This window comes from Rattus norvegicus, chromosome 5 (genome assembly GCF_021556685.1).
Source record: "Rattus norvegicus strain SHRSP/BbbUtx chromosome 5, alternate assembly SHRSP_T2T, whole genome shotgun sequence".
Classification (NCBI taxonomy): Eukaryota; Metazoa; Chordata; class Mammalia; order Rodentia; family Muridae; genus Rattus; species Rattus norvegicus.
Window position 1 is genome coordinate 79075477 of NC_141538.1, and position 24315 is coordinate 79099791.

The 24315-nt window shown below is 43.0% G+C and overlaps 1 protein-coding gene across 1 annotated transcript in view; it reads right to left on the reverse strand.

The window, feature by feature from the left end:
* Shoc1 (shortage in chiasmata 1) overlaps window positions 1-24315 on the reverse strand; it is a 95797-nt gene that overhangs the window by 13880 nt on the left and 57602 nt on the right. Inside the window, 8 exon segments of the mRNA NM_001446935.1 lie at window positions 3869-3962; window positions 15189-15310; window positions 16834-16945; window positions 18417-18531; window positions 18737-18915; window positions 20592-20661; window positions 22613-22685; window positions 23759-23937. Of these exon segments, the coding sequence (NP_001433864.1) occupies window positions 3869-3962; window positions 15189-15310; window positions 16834-16945; window positions 18417-18531; window positions 18737-18915; window positions 20592-20661; window positions 22613-22685; window positions 23759-23937 (944 nt within the window).

A 24315-nucleotide genomic window follows, 5' to 3' on the forward strand; every position in this document is an offset into this window, starting at 1 on the left:
GCTTAGCTTATTTGATTCTAAAATATTCTTGCCATAATTGTGTGTGAGAGACAGACAGACAGACAGTGAGTGCTGGAGGGATGGCTCGGTTGTTTGGAGCAGAAGACCAGGTGCACTCCCAGCAGGTCCGCATCAGTTTATAACCAACTGAAACGCAGCACCTGCGTTTGTTAGGCCAGCAGTAGCCTAGCAACAGAGCCAGAGCCCAAGGGGAAATAAAATAATGTCGATTCCAGAGACTGCACCAGGACTGGAGACACAGCTAACTGACGAGCTCTGCGCCTCAGTACATGACACTTTAAGGTTGAGTCTTACACACAAGAATGGGTACGGTTTTACAAAATAAATATCAGCTAGTGTCTTTCAGAATATTAAGCCAAAATTGTCAGTGCATACTTCTTTTTGGAGTGCATATATTGTAAAAGAAACTTTTCCTAACTTTATACAAAACATATACACAGTGTATAGAAATGTACTGTTAGGCACACGGTTATTTCATTGTTAGTTTTAGATGTTCTCAGGGTGATAAACAGCTTCATTTAAGTAGAACTCTACTGCGGTAGCGATGGATATTGCGGTCATTGATCAGAATAAGAATTCTGCGGCTCATGCCCACACTAAGGGTTCGAGAGGTCTATTTCTGAAGTTGTATATTTATATATTTATGTATCATCTACAAAGGGAGCTCATAGGAAATTCACAGAGCTTTTTTAAAATTAGAGGGTTAAGATTATAACTGCTTTATGCTTGCTTGCCTATCACACACAGGACTTTGAATTTGATTATCAGTACCACACAAACAAAAGATTAACAAATGAAAACAAGAACAAAATTTAGATAACACCACCAGTACCTTTTTCTATTTTAAGAGAATGTCCTTAGACTTTCTAGTACTTCTTTTATGGCTAAGATGCCTGGGAACAAAAAGGTGCTGATAATTTATATGGATGTTCTCTAAGAGACAAAAGCTATGGTAACTAAAGTGACAATTCATACACTAAAGTAACACGTACATAATACATCTGGGCATAGGAGCCCCTGGCTGTTTTTGGTTTTGGGTCAGGGTCTCATATAGCCCAAGCTATCCTTGAACTCCGTATGTAGCCAAAGGTAACCCTGACCTTGTGACCGTCCTGCCTCCACCATTACAGTATGCACCGTTCTAGTGCATGTGGCACTGGAGGCTGAGCCCATGGCTTTGTGCATGCGTGCAAGTACTCTACCCACCAAGCTATCCCCGGCTTTCTCAAACTTATTTTAGTAATGACACCAAGTCAGAACGATGAGATGCCTAGGCATATAATGACATACTAACAAACTAATAACAAATTGGCCTTGATCACATCTTAAAGTTTATAAAAAACGAATGAACAAACAAAGTGGACTACTCTTAGGATGAGCCTGAAAAGCCTCTGGAGTAGTTTATCTGGTGGAAGCAGACTTTTGTTTGGAATGGATGGCTGGTGTAGCACTCCATTTTACCCTCAAGTGCCTTCTTCGGGGGATACCTTCTCTGGACTGTGTCCCTGTGTCTGAACACAGTGCCACTTTACTGATATCAAATTTTACATATAATTATTTACCACATGCTGGGAAAAGGGTAACCAAGCAGAAGATCCTCCTTTGAATATTTAATTGTATTTAAATCCTCATTATTTATTTAAAGATAACTTTTCTAGGAATTTACTTTTGTGTTTAGTATCCCTCATGAGATTGAAATTTTCACAAAGATCTTTGTTGATGTTCTTCACAGGTTATGACTTGACTTAACTCTATTTAGTACATGCTTGTTGAATATATTGTCTTTGTATGACACACAGCACAAGATGCCACAGCTCTACAAAGGACTTAGTTCTTACCTTTCAGAGTTGTGCACACCTTAATCCCAGCACTTGAGAAGTAGATTGTGGAGATGTTGGGGGCTACTTTTCTAGGCGGGAATTTGACATTGGGCTAGGACTCGGACGAAGAGTCAAGATGAGTACAGCTGAGGAATGTGTTCTCTGTATCTTGGTGGGCCTGTTAAGGCCCTGAGTACGGTGATCAGGGACTTCTGCCTATGCTTTGTTTGTTCCTCACCTACTCTGTCTATGCCTTGTTTGTTCCTTGACTGCTTTGTTTATCCCTCAGGACTGACCTGCCTCAGCCTCAGCACCGGTTGGAATCATGTTATAGTGCTGTCTAATTTTTTTTTCTTTTCAATCCCCTATCCCTCCCTTGAGACCCGGTTGACTGAGCTGGCTTGGTCAGTGGGTAGATCTTTGAGTTCTAGGCCAGCCAGGACTACATTGCCTCAAAATCAAGAACAGAACAAAAGAAAATACCAGCAACAAACATATCACACTGCAATAAAGGTGTAAGGAGTAATGGGGCAGGGCCATGAGATTGTTGACTGGGACAGGGTTCCTCACAGAGGCGGTGTTTGAAACCTAGCTCTACGAGACAGGCAACAGGACTCCTGGGGAGGAAAGGCCAGATGACACTTCTTCACTGGTTGCACACGACTGGATGGGGTTTATGGCGCAAATGATTACCTAGGGACTAAACTTTGAATCCACCTAAATTTGACTCTACCCTGAATGAGGCAGGAAGACATGGAGGGTACGTGAGCAAGAGGACTTAACTGTGAGTCCTTATCAATAGCCTGCTACTTGGCGCTGTGCTGGGATACAGAAGTGCCCAGGATAAAGGAGCAAACAGACAAGCGCCCTCACCTTCAGGACCTACTGTCTAGGGCGTGGATTCCCACAGCTGCATCTTAGCAATGGGACTGGTGTCTGCATGTGATGGAGTAAGAGAAGGTAAACAGGGTGATTGTTTAGGAAGGCATTTTAAAAATCTGCATGAGAGTAATGGATGCCTGAACGTAGAGAAGCAGAGGTGGGAGTGGAAGACTCACTCCAGAGATACCACAGCCACACAAAGAGGGCCACACCACTCGACAGTGACATTGCCAATCAAGCTTTGGGGAAGAAGAGAAGTTGCATATGGACACACAGAGTCTGAGGTATTTCCAGGATGCTCATGTGGAGACTTCCAACTGGTTGACAGGATATAGGTGCAGATTGGAAACATCAGAAGGATTTTAAGAAGGAAACTACATGGGGTTGGGGATTTAGCTCAATGGTAGAGCGCTTGCCTAGCAAGCGCAAGGGCCCTGGGTTTGGTCCCCAGCTCCGAAAAAAAAAAAAGGAAAAAAAAAAAAAAAAAAGAAGGAAACTACAGCAAGGCTGTGAGAATATCTGAGTCCTTAAATGAGGGAAGTGGAAATGATAGTAGAAAGATAATGAACCCTGGACTCAGCAAATGCCCACATTTTACAGTGGGATAATAAGAAAAGGCCAGATGAGGAGCTCACCAGGCACACTGCCCTACCAAAGTGTCTGTAGCAGATAGAACTTGGTATAGCTTTCATAAATAACTTGTTTTGGTCAAAGGACATTTATTTTTCTTTATATCCTGAGTTGGTTTTTTAAAGTTCTAACTATGGCTTGATTTTAAGTGAAGCAGAAGCACCACTATTGTTTTGGTTTTTGTGATTGTCTCACTATATAGCTCCCTAGCTGGCTTTGAACTCACCATCAGCTGCCTCAGTCTCCTGAGAGCTGAGATTACAGGCGTGTGCACCATACCAGGCTTAAAGTTTTTTCCACTTATTTATTTGCTTGTATGTATTTATGTGTGTACATAAACAAACACACATAAGCACTTTTAAACAAACTCAAAGGTAATATATCTCATAATTTGACCCTGTTCTTCATTGGCTCTTAAGGAGCTATGTCTGTTTAATAGTGCTTTTCACTGGGCGCCTATGTCCAAGTGTTCCTTGTTTATGAACCTAACAGTTGAATGTATAGGGAAGTGGTACCTTTACATCCAGTTCTTCAGATTTAAGGCCGGAGGACACCAGAGCTGCATAAATCTGTGCGAGGTGATGAAGTGCCTTTTCTGTGAGGTGGTACCTAAGAAGAATTTTATTATTGTATGTTTATTCATTGGACATTTTATTGCAAGCATGTCCACCTCTCTTTGTACTTACTCCACCCTCTAGAAAAGACATTTCTACCTCCTGTCTTTAACCGTGCTATTAAAGCTAGGGTTGTGAGGCTGTGTATGGAGCGAGATGAGGGGTAAGGCGAGATCCGACCCATTCTGTTCTTAGCTCCAGGGACGACTGCACCAACTAAAGTTAGACACACAGAATACTCCACCTCTGGGTGGAAGAGCAGGGTACCGCCACGAGCACCTTCCCTTCAATCGTTACCAACCAGGGCCACGGCGACAGCTGTCCTCTGAGACATGGCTCTCTCTTTACCCACTCCCTACGGATAGTCTAAGCAGCAGTGAGGAGAAGGACAGTTTATCACTAAGAACTCCAAGGCAAGTACTCAGTCTAGGCTTCTTCCTCTGTGCTGTCTAACAGTGTTCCTGGGGAGATGTGAGCAACCGTGTATCCATCCCACATAGGGAGTCAGTGACAGACCAAGGTAGGAAGACCACTAGACTCCAGCCTGGTGAACCATGTGCTTTCTTGTGGTTACACACAGGACTATGGGTGAGGGGTAGGGGCAGGAATGACTCAAAGACAGCCGTGTCACCCAAGCCCACCCCAACATGGCTAACAACTCAGAAAAGCTGGGAACCTGGAGCTCACTGCATAGGCTGCAGGCAGCTCAATATTGTGGAGCATGTTTTCTCCAGTCAGTCCGGTTGGTCTGAGCCTCCTCAGGCATCTCGGCTGGCCTCTGCCTCCTCAGGCATCTCGGCTGATTTGTCTCAGGCTGATCTCCTCAGGCAGCCTCTGCTTGGCTGATTTGTCTCTTCCAGGCGGCTTGGGTGGTCTGAGCTGCCTCCAGCTGAGCTGCCTGCAACCTGTCAAGCTGCCCATGAACTGAGTTATAGGTTTGCAGCTTTGGTGAGCCATCCCCACCCTGGGGTGGGTTTTTGGTGATGTGGATTCATTTCTGCTCCTACAGTTAACCCTTCGCCCACACTCCTGTAAGTAACTTAATAAACTCTGGTCACCGAGCTGGGTTGTGGTGGTAGCCTTATTTGGTCATTGGCTTCCTACCTAGGGGAAGTAGACATGTTTGCATTTCCCCACAAATGCTGTCACAACACCCAGACAAAGTTTTTCCACAGAGTAAAAGACCGATAGAGTAGCTTACTTTATCCAAGCTGTTTGTACAAATAATATGAATGCTGTTGAACACTTTTTACCTTCTGAACACTGAAAACTCCAACTTGTGCTAAGCCCTTAACCCCGGTCATGTGTCTCTATTAAACCTCCTGGCTGGACGAAGGTTTATAAGTGCTGTCAGACTTGTTGCTGAGAATATTAAGCACTCTAAGTAAACTAGGAAAAGACTCTTGGAGGCTTCCTCCGGGCTTTGAAGAGTGAGCTTCCTCTCCTGTTAATTTTGCATTATAGGTTGTTTACCTTGGACTATAATAAATTATAGCCTCGAGTATGACTACATGATGCCTCTTTCCGGCAAACATCAAACCAAAGGCTATCTTAAAGGTCGCTGAGCTCTTCCTTGTACAGAAACTATCAGCCTCAACAACTCAGCTAGTTCAAATCATTTCTGCTGCTTTCTCAATTCCTCTCATCTGGTCAGCTGAGGATACAATCACTAGTGATATAGAACCGTGAAACTTACAATTCTGAAAAAATTGTATTTTATGATAGCATAAATAAATTATACTGTATATGCAGATAAAAATAAAGCTATTTAAGAATATTTACATGATAGGTAAAGACAGGTTGGGGCCTTTTGCTTCTCCCTGTTTTGCAACTGAACCACAGAATGAAATGTAAACAGCAGCAATCTAACAGCAACCTTAGAAAACGTCCAGATGAGCAATTCATCTAAGAAATTACTATGCTTTGGATGAAGCTTAAAGTGATTTATAAAGTGTTTCACAGGCCTTATTAACCTTCCAAGTGACAGCGTTAAAGCACAGACCATAGCCCTTATTTTGTAGTTCATGTGGAAAGGGATAAATGACTTGCTGGGGCCGCATGTTAACGGAAAAGGAGTTAAGAGCCAAGGGTATGTATCTGTTCTCATAACAATTATTCAGAGAGAGTTTGGTAAACTAGGAAATAAGAATAGCATCAAGAAAAAAAAGTGGTGGTGGTGTCTGCCTTTAATCCCAGCACTTGGGAGGCAGAGGCAGGAGGATCTCTGTGAGTTTGAGGACAGCCTGGTCTACAAAGTGAGTTCCAGGAGAGCCAGGGCTACACAGAGAAACCCTGTCTCGAAAACAAACAAACAACAGTAAAAAAATAGCATCCAGAAAGTGAGAAGAAAGTCACGGGCAATGTCAAATACATTGATACCTTCTTTACCAACCACGTTAAAGAACTTAAAGCCACTGTGAGTTAGGTGGGCTGTGGTACTATAGGGATAAAAGTGTGAAACGGGGTAGCAATTCGGTGGGAAAGACGACTAATTCAACAAACAACTTCTGAGCGTCTCACATACAGAAGCGGCGAGCTTTAGAACAAATCCTCCAAAGAACCAACAGAGAAGACACAGAGCTAAGCAGTTCACAGGATGCAAAGGGTCCACGAGGACCCTAAGGAGATGGAGGAGGAAACACAGTAAGCGCCTGGGGGCAGGTTCTAAGGGACTGGGTGCAGTTTCTCTCTGGGAAACAGTTGCAGAAGTAGAGAGGCTGGCTAACTGAAGGCAGGGAAGCAGCCCCCATCCAGCTGGGTCATGTCCCCAGCACCTCACACACTGGCCAGTGTGTAGGTAACTAGGAGCATATGCATTTGGAGCCAGAAGTTAATGACCTTTTCTTTTCCTCCCCCTCCTTCATGTGTTTGGAGACAGGGTCTCACTATGTAGCCCTGGTTGGTCTGGGACTTCCTATGTAGATCAGGCTGGCCTTGAATTCACAGAGATCTGCCTGCTTCTGCCTGGGGTTCAGTGTTCTCAGCTGTGCCTGAGCCACAAGTCAACAACACACATGTCACTTCTCAGGTGCTGTCTACTGCTTTGTAATTACAGGCTCTGTAATTGTCCTGGTGAAAAGAAAATTATACGAATTCTAGGTTTAGAAATATAAAAATTAAAAGAATAAACCCCAAAAGGCCACAGACCCAGGGCTAAGCCCTGCAGCCAGGACTAGCAGGCCATAAAGATAAAGGAGCACAGGAAACACTGTCCAGGCAGGACTGGCAAGCCATAAAGAAAAGGAATGCAGGAACCAGCCTGAGTTAATGGGACTGATCATGGGACGTCTGGCAGAAAGACATCTCCCCCCCTAGCTCACTCAGGGCCATCCTCCAGACCCTGATAAGCCCCTGACTTCTAACACGTACTCTTTCTGCTTTGTTCTCACTGCTATGTTTGAATGAGCCAATTGTATGTAACCACGCCAAAACCCCCTAGCCTTCTCTATATAACCCTCTGACTTTTGAGTTTCGAGGCCGACACCTCTGTCTCCTGTGCGGGATACGTGTCGGCCCGGAGATCTCTGTAATAGGTCTCTGTAATAAACCTCGCCTTTGTTTATTACATCCAAAATGGTCTCTCCGTGTCTGGGGTCTGCGATTTCCCAAGACTTGAGTAAGGGTCTCTCTGCGTGGGGGCTCGTCCGGGATCTTCGAGACCAACCCAGACTCCGAAGACCCCTTGGAGGTGAGTTGGATGTTTGTCTGAGTGTTTCTGTGTGAGCGGCGCCGCAATTGTCAGTCTGTGTCTGTCTCTGTTTTGGTTCCGCCGTGTGTGTATATATGTGTGTCTTAGTACTGGTCAGTGTTAAGAGGGCAGATGGGTATTCCTGCCCTGTGTTAAGAGGGCAGATGGGTATTCCTGCCCTGCTCTAAGAGGGCAGATGTGTATTTCCTGCCCTGTGCTAGGAGAGTGGATGTGTATCCCCACTCAGTGCAGCTGCCTTTGTGGTTTGTGAGGACCCTCTGGCTGCGGAAGCGGGGGACGCCCCGGGGCCCGCAGGCTGCAGCCCCTGGAAGACGTTCCACGGGCGGAGAACAGTCGGAAGAGCCCGGCTGTGGGCAGTCAGGAGGACCTGACTGTGGTTTTCTGGAACAAAGGAGACAGAGTGCTCCTTAGTGTCTGCTGTTTGTGTTCTGTTTCTGTGTTTGGTGTTCTTTTTCTTTGCCATGGGGCAGACTGTGATAACCCCTTTGTCTTTGATGGTGGACCATTATACGGATGTTAGGACAAGAGGACACTCTAAAATCCTGTTGGGAGGTGGAATCAGATGGTCCATCTCATCCCAAAAGCAGCTAAGGTTAAGCTGCAGTTTGGGCCAGGTACTGAAGGTACCAGGCATCTGTGAAAATTGGTTATAAGATGCTTTGTTTTGATATTGTTTGTCTGGTTTGTTTTCTGTGGTATTGTCGAGTGTCTTTTTGGCTTTTGTTTCGTTTTTGAATTTTGGACTGACGACTGTGTTTGAATTTGGACTGACGACTGTGTTTGAAATCTTGGACTGACGACTGTGTTTGAAATCATGAAACTGTTTGCTTTGTTCGTCAAAGAGTTTTACTTGGTCCTCTTGGTGCTTAAGTTAAAAGTTAAAAATAATTTGCTTGAGAGAAATTGTTTTCTGCCAGGGAGTTTTGTCTTTCTCTCTTGAGCCTCCTCCCCAAGGAGAGATGCCCCTCCCTTTACTCCCCTTGATCAGCCTAGCTGCTGTTAACAGTTGTGTAAACAGACATTAACAAAAACCTTGAGGACAAAACCGCTCAATAATAAAAATTCCCCAGATTAGGCCTCCGGTATGAAACAAGTATAGTGAGTAAGAAACTTAATTTTATGGACCCCGCTCGAGTGGTGGTGTGTTGGTTGATAGCCAACGTTAATTTTTTAAAACATAGTGTTTTATCTGTGCTTGTGCTCCCAACACACAGTAGGGGGGAGCGAAATTAGCTGCGGAGCTGCTACAGCGAACATGGGGTCTTCTCAAGTCTCACCCAATTTTTCTGGCTCTTCAGGAGCTGTTTAAAAGGAAAAGGCTTAAGGTAAAAAGAAACACTATAGAGAGATTTCTTAGTGAATTACTACACCTTGGTTCGCGATCTCTGGGAATCTCACGGTGGACAGCTGAGATAAGCTAGAAAAGGATTTAAATTTTGCTTGAGAGCAAGAAATCTTAAAGGCAGAGTTTCAGCCGGTATGGCACTTAGTGCGTAGCTGCCTAAAAGATCAGAAATGCTGTCAACAGGCTATAAAAAAGGGACAGGCTGTGTTAGAAATGCTACGAGAAGAATGATCTAAAAAGGCTGAGAGTGAGGTGGGGGAGGACTCTAAAGAAAACAAGAACAAGAAAAAAATTTCTGCTTTTAGTGGCCAGACCTTCAACTCTTGCTCACAGAAAGAGAGTGCTCATTAAGAAAAGTTCTTTAGGGAGCCTGCCTTATCTGCTGGCCCTATTCCAAGAGAGGAGTCAGTCTCCAACATTAAATTACTTTTCTCACTGGTCATCATTAGCATGGAGAGTGCCTTTGATCCTATCCCCACAGCAGCCAGTTCCTGCCCCTGTGGTCGAAATGTCCCAGGTTGGGGGACAGAGAAGCCCCTAAAATAGTTTCAAAAAATCTACAACAAACTGTAAAGAACTTTGTTTTGTTTTGCCAGTCAAAATTTAAAATTCAGGCTTTGGCTGTGGCCAAGGTCAGGATTAATGTTTTCTTTTCCATGGGCCTTTAGCCCACTGAGACAGTTTGGTAAAGGGCTGCTACTGAGGTCCTGAAAGCCCCAGGTGAACTGGTTACAATTCTTTCGTCAGCTGCTTAGTATCGAACACCCAGGTTCTAACGTCTCTCCATCCTTTTGTTATTAGTTCTTACTGGAAGCCTAGTGCCATTTAGAGGATGGGTCTCTTGAGCGATAAAGCCACTGAGCTGGCACTAAAGGAAGGTACTCCTTAAGGGAAAATCTAAGTCCAGAGAGACAACCGGTAACAGATAGACTGCCCCTCTGCTCACAAGGTCTTTTTGTCCCAAGAAAGCCTCCTGGCTTAGCTGTGTGACTAAATGCTATTTGCCCTCTTCAGTGGACCTCTATTCTCAAGATTCCCTTGTTTTCTCACCATCCCATTTGAGATGCTTGTTAGTAACTGTTACAGGTCTTCTTTACCACCGAGGAAAGACAGAATCCTACTAGAGGCCAGAAAAAGTGTTCCAGAGATGGATGGAAGGCCCTCACTTCTGCCAGCTCTCTTCAGACGCCTAAAGGTAGGGAGTGCCAGGTCTGCCACCAGGCTCCAAGGGTGGGTCTCCGAGGGGCTAGAAAATGCCCCACCAATCTGACTAAGATAAAGAAAAGATATAAAGAGAATGTTACAGAAATTTAAAGGGTTAAGTTAAGTTGCTGAGAGTTAGTACAAGTTACAGAGAAAGAGGTAAAAAGAACAGGAAGCTAGAGAAAAAAAGAGACAAAAAGAAAAAGAAGTTAAAGAGCTAAAGAGAGATAAAAGACAAGAGAGGAACATATACTGGCCACAGTAGTTAGAGAACCTAGGAAGATAATACCTGACAACAAAAGAGAATTCCTGGCTAAAGATCAGTGTGCCTAATACAAAGAAAAAGGACACTGGGTCAGGGACTGCCCCAGAAAGAACAAGAGGGGACACTGGAGAGCCTCTTGGTGCTGGCTATGCACAGAGATAGAAGGGAAGCTCGCCCAGTTGTTTTGTGGATACAGGGACCCAAAGCTCTGTGCTCCTATGCCCCCCAGTGGGCCAATATCCAAAGACCTTGAGTGCAAGGGGCTACTGGCAACGAACAATACTTATGGACTGCCCGAAGAACAGTGGACCTTGGCGTGGGCCGGGTAACCCACCCACTAATTCATGGTCATCCCTGACTGCCCCTATCCCTTGCTCATGAGAAAATTGTTCTCCAAAATGGCTTGCGTGGGCTGAAATGGCTGGGTGAGGCCAGGTGTATGCATATCTGCAGACTATAAATGTGGAGCTTAAGACCTGTCTCAGTACACCAGTAACTGATGCTGGGAGATGAATGGCTTAGTGCTTTTCTGCTTGGAACACATCACTCCTGCCAGCCGGGCACTAACAATTATCACCCAATCCAGGACTTAAACTGTGATAGAGTGGCTGATAGAGTGTCCCAAAAGATGGGACCACTGGTCAGCTGCCATGGACTAGATTCTCCACCGGTTGGGGACAATCTGGTCACCTTGCTGCCCGGTCCGGATCTGGAGCCACCACAACACGAGTGTCAAACACTGACAGAAGCCCATGGGTGGAGGAAAGACCTCTACGACTGGCTGATTGACCCCTGCTGAAAGCTGAGGAGCTTGTCCACAGACGGGAACAGTTCTCTTCATGAATGAAGGTCAGAGACAAGTGGGTGCTGCCATGGTAGACAACACGACATCATCTGGGATGGCTGAACTTCTACCCCCCAGCACATCAGCGCTACAGATGCCTTTGCCATCTCTTAGATGCCCTGATGAAGCCAACAACTTGCTTGTAGATACTTTTTCAGGAATAGATAGAAGCTTTCCTCACCAAACGAGAGACGGCCTCTACAATCATCAAGAAGATACTAGAAGAAATCTTCCCCAGGTCTGGAATGCCCAAGGTAATCTGGTCAGACAACGGCCCTACTTTCGTTGCCAAGGTAAGCCAGGGTGTGGCCAAGTATTTAGAGGTCGATTAGAAATTACATTATATTTACAGACCTCAAAGTTCAGGACAGGTAGAGTAAATAAATAGAACTCTAAAAGAGACCCTAAACAAATTGACCATGGAGACTGGCACAGACTGGGTGACTCTCCTTCCCTCTTGCTCTCTTCAGAGCAAGAAATACCCCTTCCAGATTCAGCCTTACCCCCTTTGAGATCTTATATGGGGCCTCAGCTCCCCTGACTGTATTAGATGATGTTACTGAACCAACATGTCATAGTGCCATAGTAATAATGATTTGTATGCCAGGCTAAAAGACCTACAGGTGATACAGAAGGAAATCTGCTCACAGCTGACAGCAGCCTATGCCCCGGAGACCCCTGAGACATCCCATCAGTTCCAGGTCGGAAGCAGCGACACGGAGCCCAGACACTCGAGCCTCGATAGAAAGGACTGTACCTGGTGCTGCTGACCACCCTGACAGCCGTCAATTCTCAGCCCTCACCAGCCGTGTACTAGCTGTTAGGGCTGAGAGCTGGGACCTAGAGGGAAATTCAGTCATGTTTGTCCTGGGTTCCATCGAGATAGGTGTGGGGATAGGCTTGATTTCTATTACAAATGATGTAACATTACATATGTTAGTACTCCTAACACTTCTTGGGACTGTGCCTCAGGGATCACAACCTGTATAAGTTTAGAAGTTCTGAAAGACAGTCATGACCTTGATATATAGGTTCAGATAGTGTCCAGATTGGAATCCTGATGCTAAAGACTTAGTAAGACACACACAAAAAAAGAGTTGAGAATTACTTAGGGCTAGGGCTATCTAGGTGCTACAAGGACAGCACAAGGACATCTGCTGTTACAATACAAAGCTTATAGAGAATTCAGAACTGCCATTGACTCAGATATAAAAAGAGTGAAAGACTTTTTAGCTGACCTCCAAGAATACCTAACCTCCCTCTCAGAGGTAGTCCTTCAAAATAAAAAAAGATCAGACCTGATATTCCTTAAAGAAGGAGTCTGTGTGCTATACTGAAAGAAAAACGTTGCTTCTATACAGACCATTCAGGAGTAATTAAAGACTCCATAAATAAACTTAAAAAAAGGTTAGACAAAAGACAGACAGAAAAACACATCAGAGATGGTTCGAGAGCTAGTTTAGTAGATCTCCCTGGATGACTACCCTACTCTCTGCTACAGCTGGGCCATTATTAATAATTTTCTTGGTTTTAGTTTTTGGCTCCTACATGACAAACAGGTTAATTGCTTTTGTTAAAAATCGAGTGGGTGCTGTGCGGTTGATGGTTGTGAGACAACAGTACCAGTCAGTTAGGACAACTGGTGAGACCAAATATGAGACTTGATATCAAAATTCTAAGATTAGAATTATTTAGTAGGAGAAGACGGGAATGAAAAGAAAATTATACGAATTCTAGGTTTAGAAATATAAAAATTAAAAGAATAAACCCCAAAAGGCCACAGACCCAGGGCTAAGCCCTGCAGCCAGGACTAGCAGGCCATAAAGATAAAGGAGCACAGGAAACACTGTCCAGGCAGGACTGGCAAGCCATAAAGAAAAGGAATGCAGGAACCAGCCTGAGTTAATGGGACTGATTCATGGGACGTCTGGCAGAAAGACATCTCCCCCCAGCTCACTCAGAGCCATCCTCCAGACCCTGATAAGCCCCTGACTTCTAACACGTACTCTTTCTGCTTTGTTCTCACTGCTATGTTTGAATGAGCCAATTGTATGTAACCACGCCAAAACCCCCTAGCCTTCTCTATATAACCCTCTGACTTTTGAGTTTCGAGGCCGACACCTCTGTCTCCTGTGCGGGATATGTGTCGGCCCGGAGATCTCTGTAATAGGTCTCTGTAATAAACCTCGCCTTTGTTTATTACATCCAAAATGGTCTCTCCGTGTCTGGGGTCTGCGATTTCCCAAGACTTGAGTAAGGGTCTCTCTGCGTGGGATTTTTCACTGGTACTTGTCAACTAGGCTAGGCTGGTGGCCAGTGAGCAATAGGGACCCACCTGCTTTTGCCTCCCTAACATTGGGATTAAAATTCAGACCACCATGCTTGACTTTTGTCTTTAACTAGGCCCTGGGAAGTGAAGTCAGTTCCTTGTGCCAAGCACTTTACTGACTCAGGTGCCTTCCCAGCCCCTCAGTAAAGGCTTTTCATAAGATCTGGGCTTTAGGGACATCATCGGAGTATATGACACGCCACATAAAGGAACACTGAGGTTATGTGGAGACAGAAAGACAACTAGCAGTGTAACAATCAACATGAAATAGGATCTATGCTAAGGTCCTGGGGCTATGACTACAGGACAATGGATGGGAGGCAATGTTAAATTGCTAAAGGACAGATAAGAAGAAACAAAGGTGTGAAGGGCAGGGATTACACAGTCAGCTCAGATCTGAACATGCTAACTTTGGGAGTTTGTGGAATATGAGGGTAGAAATATTTAGTAAAGAATTAGGGATTTGGGCTGGAGAGTTGGCTGGCTCAGTGGTTAAGAGCACTGACTGCTTGCTCTTCCAGAGGTCCTGAGTTCAAATCCCAGCAACCACATGGTGCCTCACAACCGTCTGTGAGAGCTGATGCCCTCTTCTGGTGTCTGAAGACAGTGACTACACAGTCACTCACATACATAAAATAAATTTTTAGTTTTTAAAAAGGAATTAGAGATTTTATGGAGCATGGTGGCATATGGCTTTAATCCCAGTTGTTGGGAGGCAGATCTAGCCTGGTCTACAGAGTGAATTCCAGGACAGCCAGAGAGAGAGCGAGAGAGAGATTGAGAGATTAATAATTCATTCCCTGGAAAGACTACGGGTGTAGTAATTCTATACCAACAGACACTGACAAAGCTGTAGTAGATACAATGTATAGTGAATAGAACAAAAGAGAAAGAACTCATAACAAATATATTTAGAGACTGACACAAAGAAGATATAGACAGGGGAAAGTTCTTAGAGAGGTGGACAATCAAAGGCCCGGGAGGGGCACGGAACTGAAGAGTCTGGAGTGACACACAACTGACAACAGACACATGCTTCAGAGCGGTGAAAGGACAGTACTGGCATTCCTGAGACAGGAGCAAAGACTGGCACAGAGGAGTGGGAATCGAGGGCAGTTTGCAGAGGATAAAAGAGAAACGTTTCATTCTGCTTATCAGTAAAGGATATGACTCAAGGCATTGTCTGGACATGGTATTTTCTAATGTTTTGGTTATCAAAGTACAGGAGGAAGTTGTTAGACTTATTAACATGATTTTAGATGAGGTTTAAAAGTGATTTATCATTTAGCAAAGAAGCCCAAAATTACCAAGAAATAAAACACTTAAAACAGTGATGCTTAATGAGATGGGGTGGGAGGAGATGATCTGAACAGAACGTCCAGGCAGCGTCTGTCTCCAGAGTCATGCCTCCATCCCCAGAATCCCTCGGTTAAAGTGCACTAGATGGATAACATGACATGAGCATCTGTGTGCAGAGAGGACTGACTAAGGAGGCTATGACTATGGATAAAGAAACGTTTACCTACTGTGAATTTAGTGTTTCCTTGGAATATAGTATTATCCAGCAACAGCTGTACTGGAACGACAATGCCATTAATCTCATAATGATATTGTCTGATGCCTTCTCATAATGTAATTCTTCTAGGTCCTATAAAAATAGAGAAAACAAAAGATGCATTAGGTTGACTACTGTTTACAAACTTCAACAGTCTGTGGCATATAAATGATAACTTTAGAGGCATAGGTATGGTTTTCTATTTCATGGAAAAATTAAAGTCTCATGGAAACGGGGAGAGTTGCAGTAGACATAAAACAAAGAACAGCGTCAGTAGGGAGCCTTGTGAGTCTTCCGGAGCCCAGGATATGACTATATCGCTGAGTTAGCGCTCCTGTAATGGCAACGCTCTTTGTGGACTGGGATACGGCTGCTCTAGGGAGCAGAAAGTACATTTTAAAGCCTATGGAATAACAATGGGAAAGAGCATTTGCCGTGCAAGCATGGTGGCCTGAGGTAAGCCCTGGAGCCTGCCCGCACAATTAAAGGACAGGCTGAGGAGACTTCGGGTCTCTTCACCTTTGGACTGTCTTGTCCTGTAGTAAGACATATTGATAAAGTGTGGGATCCATGACACGCCCTTCTTCCAACAGTAAGTTCTATAACTAGGGATTAAGTAATTTCTTCCAAGTCAACAAACAATTAGGAACTTTAAATAATCAAGACTCATGGTGTCTTTAAAGGGCTTGGGTTGGGGATTTAGCTCAGTGGTAGAGCCCTTGCCTAGAAAGCGCAAGGCCCTGGGTTCGGTCCTCAGCTCCGGAAAAAAAAAAGAAAGAAAGAAAGAAAGAAAGAAAGAAAGAAAGAAAGAAAGAAAGAAAGAAAGAAAAGAAAGAAAGAGAGAGAGAAAGAAAGAGAGAAAGGAAGAAAGAAAGGAAAAAAGATCCAGAGTTTGAACTTTCCCATTATAGTTTCTTATATTGTAATGTTTGCTCATCAAATCAGAGTGTACTCTGTCACATTTACCAGTAACTTATACTCTCTACCTCTTCAAACCTGATTTCCAATCTCCACTTCTTTGCAACCAGCACTTCAATCGAACAAACATAAAAAGATTCTTCCAAGAATTGATATACATCTTAAGTCCCACATAGTTGTAGGTATTACTAATTTACATCCCAAATGCTGCCCGCCTTCCACACAGTCCCTCCACTATCTCCCCTCCCATTCTCCTCTGAGAGGGTGGAGCGGCCCAGGTATCCAACCCCCCAACACACACACTGCCGTACATCAATTCTCAGTGGGAGAGGGTCACCTAATCTGGCAGAGAATTGACTGCTGAGTTGCATGTATTTAATGTGTGAGTTTCCATTTTAATATACTTTAATGTGATATTTCATACCTTTGAGCATATTTATTCCCAGTCCTTATGCTAATCTCTCCCAGATCCACTTCCCACCTGAATTTTTATTTTTTAAAAGATTTATTTTATGCATGTGAGTACACTGTCGCTGTCTTAGACACACCAGAAGAGGGCATCAGATCCCATTACAGATGGTTGTGAGCCACCATGTGGTTGCTGGGAATTGAACTCAGGACCTCTGGAAAGCAGCCTGTGCTCTTAACCGCTGAGCCGTCTCTCCAGCCTGAATTTCTATTTTTTATTACAGTTTTACCTGCACAACTACAGCCGTCTGCTCGTCGACTGTCAGCACTACATAACGCTCTGTACTTCCAAAGAGTTTCAGTGACTCGCAGCAGCATCTCTCCACGAGTGTGATGTTATAGCTGCAAAAGACAAGATTCTTCAGGGAAAATAATGCCAAGAATGCTCTTCTGAGTATCGAGCTGCCCTTCTGAGTATTAAATTATGTGGGGTATTGGTTTTCTTTCATAATTCAACCTACTCTGAGTTTTGGGAAGAAAATTGTGATTTATTCAGTATATAAAAGAAACTACAAACCTTTCTCCTCTACTCTATAGCTGCTCACACGGAAAGACTCCGGTGCATTTTCTACTGGTTTTATCTTGAGTTGTGTTCATCTCAAGATAAACATTTTTCTTTATTCATTTTACTTATTTATTATAAACTGTACTTTAATTTCATGTGTGTTTATTTGTGTGTGTGCATGCATGTGTGAACTCATGTGTATCGCAGTGCCAGTGGAGGCCGGAACAGGGCATCACATCCCTGGAATCACCTTGAGCTGCAGTTCCAGGTGCTTATGAGCTTGCCTAACCTGGGTTCTGGAACCCAACTCTGGTCCTCTGCAGGTACTGTGCTAATTAGCTGAGTCTTCTCTACAACCCCTGCTAACTTCTTTTCTCTTCTCTTCTCTTCTTTTTACAGTGATAATCCTTTTAAGAAGTTCATGCTGTCTTGGTAATTGTGCTGATTACTAGTCTGTCTTCTCCATGACAAACGTCTTGACCAATTTATCCTCCTTCTCATGAAGCACAGGTACCTCATCAAAAGGCTACAGGGTCCCACTCATCAGAATTTTCTTCTCTCTTTTTAAATCGACCTCATATTGGAGGTCAAGCTGTTGCTGGAGGTTAAATTCAGGGCCTCACAGACAGACACATACAAAGTACACTCTATAACTGAGCGGCAACCCTACTCCCTGTGTACACAGCTAACATGTTTTGATGAATGCCTGGTAGCCTTTCAAATGAAAACAAAAGTACAGAATGCTGATTTGGAGTTTATCTGAAGCAATAATTCAATTATCCTTCATTGACATGCACTTCAATATTCCTGTGCGGTATGGTTCACTATTTTTTAATTTAAAGCACTCAATGTTAGTATAACCCCAAAACTAATGACCTAAAGACTCAACCATCCATTCAGACCTTCATAATCCTGTTTTCCATGCTGTTTTTAAGCAAAAATTCTCATTCTCAATTTTGCAAATGACTCAAATCTTTGAACATGTAGTTTATAGAAAACACAGAAGATGTCTATATGTGCTGGTAAAAAGAGAAACTTAAGCAAAATGCAAATTTAAAGAAAAATTAGATTTTACTTTGCTCATAAAGTTAGTACATATCCTAACAAGGTGTTCAATGTTATGGTTTAGGGATTAGAAATATAAACTGATAAACTCTTTGGAAGGCCGTTCTTATATATTCTAGTCCCGGGTCAGAACGACTAGAATATTCAAGAATATAGTAAGCCAGAATCCAACATGAGAGGCATAGTATTTAGCTTATCAGAACATACACACATAAGACCAACAACTCAAACGCAGTGCCTTACTTAGACTCCAGCAGCCGGAGTATTCCTGGAGTATTAAGAAGTCCTTCAGATGCAAAAAATACATATGGAATCGGAATTTTCAAGAGAAACCCACCAAATCCATCCAGCAGGGCATCTGCTAAGTAAGAGGATGAAATGTTTACTTTTTCTTCTGCCACACCTTTCTCTTTTTTATTAAAGAGCAGTGATGCGGTTGCACGTTAGTGACGTTATATAAACACGATGTTTACTTTATGACTAGCAATTGGAACAAGGAAAAGTCTTTCTGTGAACAGGACAGCCCTGCTCTAGTGGGGCAGGATGCTGGCCTGTCTCCTTACTCTGCAGAGCCGTGTCTGGAACAGCAACTTTAAAGGCCAGGAAAGGTATATCCAACTGTTGGCAGTGCTGGGCCCAGCAGGAGTGGCCCACGTGGTTGTACTCCACCACGAGAGAGAAGCTGCTCCAGGGGAAATCCTCTCTGATACTGTAATTGTGCACGACCACACAGGAATGTGTGCTGGAGACAAAAGACGCCAAGACAAGGGAATTACACACGTGCTACCCCTTAGCTTGAGCAGTAAAGATGGCTCCTGTGCTCGCCTGACCTCTGCCCACTCAACTGGAAAAACATCAGCACACTTGCTGCTCACTTCTTTTAACTGTATTCATCTCATTGTATCCTTTTGTTGTTGTCAGTTTCCTTTGCGATTTTTAGACAGGGTCTCTCTACATAGCTCTGCTTGTCTGGAACTTGGTACCAGGCTGGCCTCAAACTCACAAATCAGCCTGCCTCTGCCTCCAGAGTGTTAGGATTAAATGCATACACCACTATTTTATCTTTTTCTCTGATGATCATACTTTAAAAAATGCCAGAACATACAATCTTTCATATGCTCATATCCTAAATGTAACTCTGAATTTTTTACCCGAGTATTATCGATAATGGGTGTCAAGAGGAGAAATCTGCCTCACCTCACCAATGCCTTACTGCTGAAAATCTCCATATTAGGGCATTCTGTGTCGACTGCCAGACAGATTTGTTTGTTTTCCACCAGCCTCGTGAGTGTTTCATGAAGACAAAGACGATGGACACAGTAGTGTAAGCGTCGTCTTCTTACCACCTTCACGTGACACAGTGCCCACTGTAACTAACCCCCTACTACTTCTTTCTATCCAGCTCAATCTAGAAGTTAAAAGTGTGGATGCTGGGGCTGGAGAGATGGCTCAGTGGTTAGGAGCACTGGATGCTTTTCCATTGGTCCTGAGTTCAATTTCCAGCAACCACACAGTGGCCCACCACCATCTATAATGGGATCTGATGCCCTTTTCTGGTATGCACCATATATATACAAAGAATACTCTATGTACATAAATAAAAATTAAAATGTGTTTCTGTCTAGTTTTTGTGGGCTTCTATTTTATTTATATTTCTTTTCATTACTTGTATCCCAATATTAGAAATAATTTCTACGTGAAATAAGGCAAGATAAAGACATTTAAAAACACAATGATAGGCCTATTATTAATTAATAGGCCCTCCGGAGGACAAAGGGAGATAGGACAAGCCAGGCCAAGAGACGGAAGAGAAACTAGGCTGTTTTAAAAGTTTTTTTTTCTCTCCTCCTCTCCTCTCCTCTCCTCTCCTCTCCTCTCCTCTCCTCTCCTCTCCTCTCCTCTCCTCTCCTCTCCTCTCCTCTCCGCCCTCCCTTCCCTTTCTTTCCCCTCCCCTCCCCTCCCCTCCTTTTCTTTCCCCTCCCCTCCCCTCCCTTTCTTTCCCCTCCCCTCCCCTCCCCTTCTCTCCCCTTCCTTTCCCTCCTCTTCCCTTTGCCCTCCCCACCACACCCCACCCACAGGGCTTTCTGTGGAGCTCTGCCTCTGCCTCCTGAGTGCTGAGTGCCAGTTTTGTTTCTATTCTAACAACGATAATGATAATTTTGGGATATTAAAATAATATTGAATTAAATCCCTAGATGCTTACTTTACTAAATATACAAGGCTATGTTGAGTTAAAATGTTTGGTGTGAGGCATTTTTCACGAGGAGAGTAAAGCTGTGGGTCTCAGATTTCCTTACCCTGAACTCTGGAAGCATCACCCTAGAGCTACTGGCTACTCCTGTGGCCTCAGCCAGACTGCAGGAGGGATTTCCCCTTTCCTGGGGAACTACGCTGCACATTAAAGAAATACAACTTTACCCTTTTAAAACACCAGTAGTTTCCAGAAAATCTTTTCTTGCAATTGAACGTAAAACAGTCACTGTTAAACCTGTTTGGAAAAAAGGGGAGTTTTCTTTCAATAAGATTCTTCTTTTTCAGTTTTGTTCATAATTTTTTCCCAGTGTCACTCATTAAAATGATCTAAAAATTTGTAAACAAGGAAGCTATTTGAAATATGATTGTCCAGGTTATATTTCTAAGTCTACTTATCGGAAAGCTTAAAACATAAGGTTACACATTTCTGGTGTGTATACACAGAGATCATAACAATTTAAACTTTTTTTCTTCCTTTTTCTTTTTTTTCGGAGCTGGGGACCGAACCCAGGGCCTTGCGTTTGCTAGGCAAGCGCTCTACCACTGAGCTAATTCCCCAACCCCCAATTTAAACTTTTTATGCCATACAATTTCAGTCAAACATTTAATTTTAAAACAGCCATATGAAATACTCATTACTTGTGCATTCAATCTTATTTTGCCCTAAATCATAGTAGATTATTACCTTTTCTCTAGCCAAAAACATAAGTACATAACGAAATCAGCAAGGGAGTGTCTGTTAATGTGACGTGAATGTGTGCATTTGTCTATTGACTGTATAAGGAACACAAGACCTACTGGATGACAGCCGTTCATGATTTTTAATTTTAATCTAAATTTCTTATTAGCATGTATAAACAAAATATAAATCTCAAATACTGTATCCATACAGCCATCAGCTTATTTCTGGTTGACATAACTAATTAAAGAACAATTAAGCCAAGTCTAAATTATACTGCACTCTACTTCAGTCAACTGTAAATTTCACAAAGCTATTATACGTAGTGATGTTAACCATTATGTGTAGTATTTCTTGATGGCACATAGCTTTGGTGACAATAGGATTTTTCTTATTTCCTTATGGTAATTCACATCATCTAAAGTCTAAGTAAGTGCATATTAGATTTGGTCCTAAAGAAAAATTAGGGGCTTTACTAGATGTGCTGTAAACATGTGGAAGATGAAACTAGATTTCCCCTATCATCAGGACCCCATACATGCACCATTGTCCATGTATACTACTGTTGTCCACCACTGTCCACAACTGTCCACTGTTGTCCACTACTGTCCACAACTGTCCACTATTGTTCACCACTGTCCACTGTTGTCCACCACTGTCCACAACTGTTGTCCACCACTGTCCACTATTGTCCACTACTGTCCACCACTGTCCATTATTGTCCACTATTGTCCGCCACTGTCCACCGTTGTCCACCATTGTCCACCACTGTCCACTGTTGTCCACAACTGTCCACTGTTGTCCACCACTGTCCACTGCTGTCCATTACTGTTGTCCACCACTGTTCACCACTCTCCACTACTGTTGTCCACCACTGTCCACCAGTGTCCACTATTGTTGTTCACTACTCTTGTCCACCACCATTCACTACTGTCCACTACTGCCCACACACAAGGCTACAGAGGAGGCAAAGTCTTGTGGGAGAAAGCAACATTCCCATTATAGTGTGATGGAGACGGCACCCAAGTGATGGCCAAAGCCAAAAAGTAGAAAGGGCCGACATAGGCAGTGTTCAGAGCTGAGGAATGCAGTGACCTAAGAAAACTGGGTTAGAGTCCATCTCCTTAATTACTGCTTATAAGACCTACTATGCTACGTCTTCATGAAATTTTTTGTTTACAAAACTGAGTTTTAAGCGGGTAGTACTAATATAGCAACTATAGAGTAATCTAAAAACATGTCTTAATGAAATTATATTCTTAATAATAATACATATAAATAATTATAAATATATTGTAGACTTATAGTCAAAATTGATTTAAAGATTGTCAGTTAAATACTGATGAAAGTTTGAGCAACTGGAGAATCAAACCATTGGAGAAACCCCAGTGAGTCCTAGATTTTGAGAAGACAAATTTATAGTATTTTAATGTCAATGCCTGTTAGATGAGTATATTTTTATAACTTAAAACATTTACTAAATGAAATACAAGATAAACGCCCCTACCTTCTATTTTCTTAAGGGTTTTAATAAGCAAATGCTTTTCTCCATCTGAGTTCATTCTTATTATAATCAGTACCTAGTCAAAAGTAAGAATCCCACATGTATTGCTGAATGATCAATCTTCTCTTCTGTATTTTTTTCCTTCCCATAGTTTTGCTACAGTGAGAAACCTAGCAAAATGAGCTGGTCAGATAAAGGTGACATCAGTGAGCACAGAGCTGCCAGGTGTGGTAGCCTGTGATCCCAGCGATCAGAAGGCCTGGGCAGGAGGACCTGAAGGCCAAGGCCAGCTTCTGCTGCACAGAGAACCAAGCCTGTCTTAAAAACAAAAGCAGAGCACACAGGTTACACAGCAAACAATCCTGTTCTCAACTCTGGAAACACCAAATATCAGTGAGGGAAGTATTCTGGGTCAGTCTTAGCACATGTCTAGAACATTTGGACAAATTGTCTCGGCCTGCTTCGTCACTGTTAACTTCAACCCCATGTCTAACATCACTGGATGGAGGAGTAACTTGTACTCTCCTACTTATCATGTGGTTTCTTTCTGAAGGGAGCAGTGAGTCAGGTTTAATGGTAAACTTAAGGTTTAAGGTTTAATTGAACAACTTAGGAAAGTCATTCAAGAGACTATAAAGTTGAGGATAAAGGAGCGGCAGAGGGGGGAAGGGAAAAATTCATATAACTTTATATTCAGATTGAATATGACCATGTGTGATGTTTTCCTGCTAGATTAGGTTTGAAGAGGCATTTTGTCTTAAAACTTCATTAATTCAGCTTTCATATAATTGATGGAGGATGGGTGAGAAAGTAATTTCTAATACAATCCAAGACATAAGTATTTTTACAGTATCACGTCAGATGAGATTCTGCCCCATTACATAAAAGTAAATCATGACAGTTATGTTATGATGTAAATGTCCACAATCTGAGACAACAGCTTACAGCAGGAATTAAAGCATTTAAATATGAAGGCAGTGGACAATGACACACACCCCCTTTCTCTGGGTCTGAGGCTACTCTTATGTTACTTAAGAAGAAAACTGTCAAGGGCCAAACGGCCTGTTTTATAACCTCAAAGTTAAAGGTACTGTGCCACACCCCCTTCTTTATACTAATTATTTTATCTGCTTCAGCCCAATACTCAACCTTCATTTTTTGTTGACTCTGTAGCCTACTTAGTATCTGACATTGCAATTCTTGGACCTTATAGTTGGTTTTAGGCCTTTTTTCCTTAATGAACTGTAAAATTTTCAGCTGTCTCCAAATGTTATCCAAATAGGAGTCTAACACACTTTTGTAGATATCTTTTGCATTTGACAAATATCCTGTTAAAGAAAAATTAGGGAAATGTTAAGTCTTAATGTTTCTGAAAATAACTCACTATAAAAGAAATCTTTTTGTGTTCTGTTTTTTACTATGTAGCCCAGGCTGTCCTGGAACTCCCTATGCAGACCAGGCTAGCCCCAAATTCACAGAGATCCTCCTGCCTTTGCCCCCACCTACTGAGTGCTGGGATTAAATGCATGTGCCACCATGCCTGGCTAGAAATAAAGCTTAAGTGACAATTAACAGGAATGGAAGGATGGCTCAGTGGTTAAAGGCACTGGCGTTTTCCCAGAGGACTGGGGTTCAGTTTCCAACACCCACATGATAGACAATTGCCTGTAAACTTAGTTCCAGATGATCTGATACCTTCTTCTGAT